At 43.1% G+C, this 9389-nt stretch overlaps 1 protein-coding gene across 1 annotated transcript in view; it reads left to right on the top strand.

Moving 5' to 3' along the window:
* The first annotated feature begins 3139 nt into the window (after nucleotides 1-3139).
* Nucleotides 3140-9389, top strand: part of LOC129109776 (matrilin-2-like) — a 9766-nt gene continuing 3516 nt past the window's right edge. The window contains exons 1-10 of the mRNA XM_054621908.1: nucleotides 3140-3266; nucleotides 3436-4008; nucleotides 4103-4225; nucleotides 5480-5602; nucleotides 5730-5852; nucleotides 6130-6252; nucleotides 6850-6972; nucleotides 7057-7467; nucleotides 7561-7713; nucleotides 7997-8089. Of these exons, the coding sequence (XP_054477883.1) occupies nucleotides 3140-3266; nucleotides 3436-4008; nucleotides 4103-4225; nucleotides 5480-5602; nucleotides 5730-5852; nucleotides 6130-6252; nucleotides 6850-6972; nucleotides 7057-7467; nucleotides 7561-7713; nucleotides 7997-8089 (1972 nt within the window). The remainder of the gene's footprint in view (nucleotides 3267-3435; nucleotides 4009-4102; nucleotides 4226-5479; nucleotides 5603-5729; nucleotides 5853-6129; nucleotides 6253-6849; nucleotides 6973-7056; nucleotides 7468-7560; nucleotides 7714-7996; nucleotides 8090-9389) is intronic.

The following is a 9389-nucleotide window of genomic DNA, read 5'->3' as shown; positions in this document are numbered from 1 at the left end:
CAAGGGCTGCTGCTGAATGTGACATTTATTTGTGTATTAAAAGTCTAATTTCACTGACAGATGGTTGTGTTTTATTTTGAATGTGAGGTACGAGCGTGTGCCTGAATTCAAAGTTTTGTTAGAAAAATGTTTCTGTTGCCTAAAGGGCAGATGTGTCCCTGGAAACTATTGGTAAGAGGTGACTGTGTTCAGAGTAAATGTGCTCATTGTGTGGAAGGCAGGTAACGCCAGAGTGGTTAGAATTTTGATGACTCTACCTCCCAGGTCTTTCCATAGACAGCTGCTCCAAAAGGGATGTGAGAAGTTCATCCAAGCATCACTTGACATTAACAAAACACCTCTTTGGCAGCTGCTGTGACCTGTTAGACTGCAGGACAATAAACATGTATTTTCTCTTGCAGGAAAGCCTTCAAACATGTTTAAACTGCCAGCTTTATAACAGTGTATTCTGGTCATCTTTAATAATTTCTCATTGTGTACAACATTGGGGGAAAAATGGACAACATCTACCTTTTAAGCATTTACACCTAATAAAAACATTCTCTCTGTTCAAAGTCTGATGTCAAACAAGAAAAATATCAGCTTCACTCAATGGAAAACATCACAAATATGTAAATTGTCATTCTTTAATGTGAGAACAAACTCAGCATGAGCCATAGATCTCATTATGAAATGTTAAAGATGTAAAATTAAAGAGGTTCAGTCACAGATAAATTGAGGTAAAACAATCCACAGTTTTACTGATCTGAACAAGAGGCGTCTCCGTGGTTGAGTCAGAGGGGGAGTAAACAGGAATGGAGTGAGGGGCCGAGCAATGCAAGTGTCTGGACAGACAGAATCAGACAGAGTGCTGGGATGTATGTATATTACTGTCTGGACCTACTAGTGACTGATTCTTCCTGCTGCGACTTCTCTCTTTACTCAGTGCTGGGATTTATTGAGAAACTTTGATCGCAGCAGTTGTTGCTTTTTATAACGGGGTAAGTAGTTTTAGATATGTTTTCCTGATAGTCTATTGAGTGACGGAGCACTGCAATTCTACTTAAATAATTGGAACATACTTGTTTTATTTTTTGAATAACTTATTATTCTTTTTAAAGCACATGGTAAAAAAACAACTGAGGAATCACCAGCTGGGACCTGTATTCTGTATTTACTTTAAGGTTGCACTTTATCGTAGTTTCCATCACTTGCATCATGAAAAGCCATTAAAGGCGGGGAATGAGTACAACAGAGATCAGGTCCCATAAAACACGGATAGGTACACGCTGTTTCCGTGTTTCGTAGTAAACACACAGTCTTGGCTTTCCCTCATGAGAGGGGTTGCTCTGTGACGGAATCCCACCAATTCAGTCACATACACAATTTGTGAAATTGCTGTAATAATTAATATTTAAAACCTAAAGGATAATAACATGTTTCAAATGCTGGCTTTGCCACTGGTGTATCAGTTTTAAATTAGTTTTAAATTATTTTTTTCTCCAAATAATGTATACATTAAATCTTTCATCTGTCGACACATGACAGGGATACTGGACTGACTTATGGGTAGTGAAGAACATTTAGGCCTGGTACTCTGGTACAGTACGCAGGTCTTTGTCACTTTAAAAAAATAAAAGTATGTTTTTAGAGGACACTGACTCAGGCAGCCTTTTTTCCTCTGACAGGTCGATCCAGAGCCTCATGAATAAAAAAATAAAAAAATAGATAGTACATTTGTTACACTGATGGATAACTGATGAAGAAAGCTCTGTCAGACGTGTGGCAGAGGTCATCAGCTCTGTGGGGTGCGAAATGGATATGTGACCCCTGCAGGTCTCAGGTCAGCTGCTACCGTATACCGCCCGGGTCAGTGTCATCAACCTGGACAGAGCTGAGGGAGACGTTCAGAGCTCCATTAAGAAATCCTTAAGTTCTAACATCTTACATGTTGCCTTAGAACTAACATTTGTCCTACAGAACCAATGCAACGTCATTCTGCTTTTGAATGTGGACATATTTGCTATTTCTACAGCGCTCACAGACAGGTTTCAGACAGCAGCGGATATGACATGTAACAGCTCTCCTGAGAACTGGATAGGGAAACAGTATGTGGTTCTTTTCAGACTCTCCTAAATCACTTTAAAACACCTGTGCGGAAAAACACCCAAAAGCTCATTCATGGAGAGTTTTGTCAACTTCATTTGACGGGAGATGGGAAAACTTGACTCTCTAGTGGAGCCCACATGCGTTAGAAACAAAACGCATGCTGAAATAGATTGATAAGTCAATATGTTGCATTTACAGTCACACTATATGAGCTTTTTCCTATGGCGCCAGAAAACCAATGCTGTGTGCGTAACATCGATACGTACTAAAATGTGAAATCTGAAACTGAGGAGGTCAAATTTGCAGGAGGTGAAAGTTCTCCCTATTTATATCACCCCTCATCATTTACTTAAACGTAGCATTTCACTATTCACCTTACAGAGTGGCTATATCAGTTTCCTACAACAAGGAGGTTGTGTTTTCAGTCCTGCATGCTTGATTGTCTGCTGGTTAGAGGCAGTTAGAGATGGCACATGGGGAAAGGGAGAAGAATTAGATTTTTGGTTTAAATAGCGCCTCCATGTGGTTATTTGTTAAGCCCATTTCATTTTTATTAACAAGCATGTATTTTTGTGTTTCTTGTCTCACACAAATTTGTTTATTCTGATGGCATTTCACAATAAGGTGGTGATCCAGCAGCACAATACATTTTAATGCTATACATTATTGATTATTAGTCTGACCCTTATATGTTTTGGCAAAATTCATCCTTGTTCAAAACGCAATAGAGTTGTGGTGTTCTCCAAACACCATGGCAACCACCAGACACTTAACAGGATTGACTGTCATTGTGTTTGATGCAGATTTAGATGTGGATGGAACATTTTCAAAAAGAAAATGATGTGATGAAAATAACACATGTACTTGTGTTTGCTATTTTCCTCTTGCCTTATTGCCTCTCTCTGTCTCTGTCTCTGTCTTTGCTGTTCCATGCAGACTTGTTCTCTGCTTGCAGTGCATTGTGGGAGTGTTTCTATCAGTTCTTGCTCTTGTGCTTTCCTTTCTCTTTCTCTCTCTTAACGCTGCAGTTGTCACATCTTGTGACATCAGAATGAGGTCCCTGGTCCTCGGCCTCTTCTGCCTGTTGTGCTGTAACGCAGTCCGACTAGACAGACGGCGTCCCAGACCCGTCGCAACCAGAGGCCGGAATGAGACCACTGTCCAAACCAGACCAGCGGGTAAGTCACCACTTGGTGACCAAAATGTACGTTATACCAACTGTATTTACTATCTAAGATACAAAGTGGAACATTTTCTAGAATCTAGTTTAGATATTACCCCAGATTGAGCTGTGAGTTTGCAGCATATGGTTTCCTGATCACAAATCCTCCATGTCTTTGATCACAGAGAACCCCTGCAAAGCCATGCCGCTGGATTTCATCTTTGTCATCGACAGCTCCCGAAGCATCCGCCCCAACGACTACGAGAAGGTCAAGGCCTTCATCGTCAACCTGCTTCAGTTCCTCAAGGTGGGGCCAGACGCCACGCGGGTCGGCCTGCTGCAGTACGGCAGCGTGGTCCAGCCCGAGTTCTCCCTCAACACCTACACTACCAAGGCCGAGGTGGAGCAGGCGGTGAGGAGCATGAAGCACCTCGCTACGGGGACCATGACCGGCCTGGCCATCCAGTACACCATGGAGACAGCCTTCACAGAGGAGGAGGGGGCACGGCCGGCTGACCTGCTCATCCCGCGCATCGCCATGGTCGTCACCGACGGGCGGCCCCAGGACACAGTGGAGGAGATAGCGGCTCAGGCGAGGCGGGCCGGGATCCAGATCTTTGCTGTCGGAGTGGGCAGGGTGGACATGAACACGCTGAAGGCCATTGGCAGTGAGCCGCACTCTGAGCATGTGCATCTGGTGGCCAACTTCAGCCAGATAGAAACCCTCATCTCCGTGTTCCAGTCCAAACTGTGTGGAGGTGAAAAATCCCATCTATTTGTAATCTAGTGTTCCTCCTCGTGCATGTGTGTTAGCACCCCTTTATTCTGAGTGTGTGTGTTGGTGCGTTATAGGGTCAGAGATGTGTGAGGTGGTGGACCACCAGTGCCAGCACATCTGTGTGAGCAGCCCCGCTTCATACAGGTGCAAGTGCAGGAAGGGCTTCACCCTCAACCCCGACGGCAAGACATGCACAGGTGGAGGAACTCTTTCTTTCTCTCATCTGATCTGTTCTTTTTAAAATGAGTTCTCTTTCTTTATGAACAGACAATGTCCATCAGCTCTGCAGAGTTTTGGCGTCTTTCAGCTCTTTGTTTTTAACTCCACTGTCCCTCTGTAGCTGAGGATGTGTGTGCTGTGGTGGACCATGGCTGTGAACACGTCTGTGCCAACCTACCAGACAGCTATGAGTGCCGCTGCCGTCCAGGATATCAACTCAACGTGGACCTGAAGACGTGCGACAGTAATGATGCATTTCCTTCTTTATCGGGGTCTTCTCTTCCTGCATCACGAGACCTTAACCTCTTCCTCATTGTGCTATTTAAACCTTTGAACCAGTTTAAATTAAAATGTAGAATTCTGAGAATGAACACATAAAAAGGTTGTAGGATTCTGGTGTTTTCTTTTCAAACAGTCCATCAGTTAGGCTTGTGACTTAAACAACCATAGAAACTGAGTATACAAATCACCATTACCATAATCTTTTTAGAATATTTTTATTCTACAATATTTACTCTTAATGGATCCCTTTGAAGAAGACATTATAGCCGAAGACGTTTGGTGGATAAAACATTGGTGTAGAGTAATTTTGATGGACCTCCAATTCCACAACGAGACACAGTTTTGCTCCCACCAGTGACGTCCCTCCACCCACTGTTGGAAAACGTTCCTTTTTGCTCCTCCGGTGGACTTTAACAGAGAGCAGAGTGGGGGGAGATTTCCTGAAGGAAGTGTGCTTATGCGATCATCAGAGCAGCGGTTGAAATGTGGAGGTGTATCCAGGGTGTCGTAGTATCACCCAGTCAAAACAAGAATGGGGTTTGATCTTTCCTGTCTGGGTTTCACACGTCTACAAGTCTTTTATGAGAGTGGATTTAGATTTTTTATGATTGAATTACGGTTTTCTCCCTTTTTTTGTTCTTGTATACTAGGTATAAATGTGTAACAGCTGACAGGCCTGATGCACACAGAAAATATTTGTAATAATAACTTTTTATAGATATTATACAGTAGTAATTACTGCTTATTATTACTGTAGGTATTAGTATTGTAGTATTAGGAGAAGAGTAACTGAGGGTTCATCCTCCTCAGAATAGACCACTGTGACCTTGGGAATCATGGCTGCAGTTAATTCTGTCTCGATATCAGGCTACATAAGGATGCCAGTCTTCTACAGTTATGCATCACCTGTTGTTGTTTAATCTCTGTTCTGTGCTGTTCATGTCACCCAGAGATCGATCACTGTGCTGATGGCACCCACGGGTGTGAACAGGAGTTCATGAGCACAGAAGACGCCTGTGTGTGTAAATGCAGGAAAGGCTACACCCTCAGAGCTGATGGGAAAACATGCAAAAGTAAGTGTCCGTGGTCTGTTCAAGAGATTTGATATTTCTAAAGCATCAGAGCTCAGCAGGTAGCTACGTTTTCTAAGAAACGACTCCTTAATCCTGCTTGTCCTAATAAACAAACTGCTTCCTGCAGAGGTGGATCACTGTGCTGATGGCACCCACGGGTGTGAACAGGAGTTTACCAATACAGAAGACGCCTGTCTGTGTAAATGCAGGGAAGGCTACACCCTCAGAGCTGATGGGAAAAGATGCAAAAGTAAGTGTGTGCGTAGCCATTAGAGAATTTCTTGGAGTATTTCTTTCACTGATGTGTAATGCTGCTTACATTAATAACTATGGTACATGTACTCCAACCTGTTTCATCCGTCCATCAGGACTGCAAGCATATTAAGTGTAGCACAAGTAGACACCTAACCCAGCTTTGATGCATTTACTGTAATCACCTCTGGTGGTAAATGCTTGGATGGGTCAGCAACACGATTTGATTTCCTCAGTAATCCTTTCTCTGATAATAAACGGACTGTTTCCTGCAGAGACCGACCACTGTGCTGATGGGAAACACGGCTGTGAACAGGAGTTTATTAACACTGAAGATTCATGTGTGTGCAAATGCAGAACTGGATTTGTACTCCGACCCGATGGGAAAACATGTCAAAGTGAGTCCAGGCTCATCCATTGTCATGAATATGAAGTGAACTGCAGCCAAAGGAAATTTAAAGACAGTTTTGTAACACATTTTCTGCTTTGAGGCATCTGTTTCATATCAATATGTTCATTTTAATTAATATTAAACTGTAGATAAATTAAGAAAAGCATGATTCATTCATTTAGGTGACAGTTTAAAAAGGACAGAAGTGAAATTTGCGTGAGGCAAAGTGAACAAAATTCAGAACATAATCTCTCGTCAGCATGTTTTCATATGTTCCTAAGACTGTCTGTCCACTCTTCCGGTATTTATATGTTACATCATTGTTGGATGAATTTTGAACCAGTCATCAGGTCACTCCTAATCCGGATTAAGGGGATACTCTGTGTTTATGTTTCCCGTCATGCAGCATTCATGTCCTCTGATGGTTACTACTCTGTTATTCATGTGTAACCTCCTCCTATCTAAACAGAAGACATGAGAAGTTACAGTTACAAGAACATGCAATTAGGAATACAATACAATCATTTTTATGACTTTCACAACATATCATGTAAATGAAAAATAACAATTTAGACACTTAAATGTCACTAATGCTGTCTCTCAGGTCTGGATGTGTGTCAGACGGTGGACCATGGCTGTGAGCACCAGTGTGTCAGCACAACTGACTCCTACATCTGCAGATGTTTTGAAGGATTTATGTTGGCTGAAGATGGGAAGAGCTGCAGGAGTATGACATCAGCTTTCTCTCATATAGACCGTCTGCTTAGTAAACATACATAAAACATGTGCTCTATGTCCTCCTTCCTCACAGAGCTGGAGTGTGGAGATGGAGTCATGGATCTGTTTTTTGTAATCGATGGCTCCAAGAGTCTGGGCCCAGCCAACTTTGAGCTGGTCAAACAGTTTGTGAACGGCATCGTGGACTCCCTGGACATTTCCGTGACGGGCGCTCACGTCGGCCTTCTTCAGTACTCCACCAAGGTGCGCACAGAGTTCACCCTGGGCCAGTACAGCACGGCACACAGCATCAAGCAGGCCGTGTCCCGGATGCAGTACATGGGGAGAGGCTCCATGACGGGCTCTGCCTTGCGCCACATGTTCGAGTCCAGCTTCTCGGCCAAAGAGGGAGCCAGGCCGAAGGTCCCCCGTGTCGGCGTTGTGTTTACTGATGGGAGATCACAGGATGACGTGTCTGAATGGGCTGAGAAAGCAAAGAACTCTGGTACTCTTAGTATTCAGATGCCCTCCACAGTTTTTAACCGAGCTCTTTCTAGTAGGACTTTCCTGTCATTATTCTGTTTTCTGTCATTTTCAGGGGTCACCATATACGCCCTCGGTGTTGGCAAGGCCATTGAACAGGAGCTGAGGGAAATAGCTTCAGAGCCTGATGAGAAGTACCTTTACTATGCTGAAGATTTTGAAAAAATGGGGGAGATTACAAAGAAGCTCAAGTCCAGGATATGTAAAGGTACTTAAGCAGTTTGTCAAAAGAAGCATCCAAACAGATTTAAAGTGCTCAAGGATGTCATATTAGAAATAGCAGTGTTTCTGATATTTTAAATGGTGCATCACTGCCATCTGCTGCTGCTGTGATGACAACAGAATCAAGTAACTCCAAATAACTTTTATAACAGAGACAGGAAGTGAAACCTGCAGGGAAAGATTAGAAGAGATATGGTGAGCAAAAGGGTGAAAAAAAACTGATCTAAGTACAGTGAAATCTTTTCATCTCACGTATTCTTTCTCCGCAGACAAACCATCCAGTGAAAACATGTGCCAGTGTGACAACGTGATTATGTTTCAGAATCAGGTCACCGAGAAGCTGAAGAACCTGGCGCAGAATAATATCCTTTTACAAATAACTGTGGATTTTTGGTAATCTTCGGCGGATGTGTAGCTGCCAAAGAATCCCCCAGTGCTACTGAATAGTTTCCACCGTCATTAGTATTTAGATAGCCCAAAATCACAAATTTTATACAATTCAATTCAATTCAATTCAGTTTATTTTGTATAGCCCAGAATCACAAATTACAAATTTGCCTCAGAGGGCTTTACAATCTGTGCACATGCGACATCCTCTGTCCTTCCCTCACATCGGCACAGGAAAAACTCCCCTAAAAAAAACCCTTTAACAGGGAGAAAAAAGGAAGAAACCTATGGGAGAACGACAGAGGAGGGATCCTTCTCCCAGGATGGACAGAATGCAATAGATGTCATGTGTACAGAATGAACAGCATAACAGAGATACAACACATTCAATGTATATGACATAAATGATTCATATAATAAGACTACTTATAATAACAGCAGCAATTATTACAGTAGAATTATAGCCATGAAAATAGGGATAGTAATGTGACTAATAATAATAATCGAAGTAGCAGTGGGTGTCAGTCGGCTCACAGCAGGAGGCACGACTACGGTCCAGGTACCACAACGATTCATGGAAACCTGCAGAACGAGAAAGCAAAAGGGCTTCAGGGTGGAAGTAAAGCTAAAATGCTTAATGGTACAGGTAATAGTAATAGTAATGTGACTAGTAATAATAATGGTGGTAGCAGTCGGTGTCAGCAGGGCCGTAGCAGGATGCACGTCCACGGTCCAGGTACAGCCACGATTTATAGAAGCCTGCGAAGCGAGAAAGCACAAAGACTCCAGGGTACAAGCAAGTCAATAAGCGTAATAGTACAGGCAATAATAATAGTAATGTGACTAATAATGATAGTGGTAGTAGTAGTGGGTGTCAGCAGGGCCTCAGTAGGTGGCACGATGACAGTCCAAATATAACCCCGATTCCTAGGAACCTGCGAGGCGAGAAAGCACAAGAACTCCGGGGAAGAAGCAAAATCAGTAATGTGCATAAATAGGAGATTAATACATAAAGAAGGAGGGAGAGAAGAGGAGAGAGGAGCTCAACGTATCCTAGGTAGTCCCCGGCTGTCTAGGCATATAGCAGCATATCTAGGGGCTGGACCAAGGCGAACCTGAACCAGCCCTAACTATAAGCGCTATCAAAAAGGAAGGTCTTAAGCCTGCTCTTGAAAGTGGTGAGTGTGTCTGCCCCCGGACTGAAACTGGAACCTGGTTCCACAGAAGAGGAGCCTGATAACTGAAGGCTCTGGCTCCCCCCCCCTACTTTTATAT

Source organism: Anoplopoma fimbria, chromosome 20 (genome assembly GCF_027596085.1).
Source record: "Anoplopoma fimbria isolate UVic2021 breed Golden Eagle Sablefish chromosome 20, Afim_UVic_2022, whole genome shotgun sequence".
NCBI lineage: Eukaryota > Metazoa > Chordata > Actinopteri > Perciformes > Anoplopomatidae > Anoplopoma > Anoplopoma fimbria.
The sequence above is the reverse complement of the archived record's forward strand: the minus strand, read 5'-3'. Positions and strand labels throughout refer to the sequence as shown.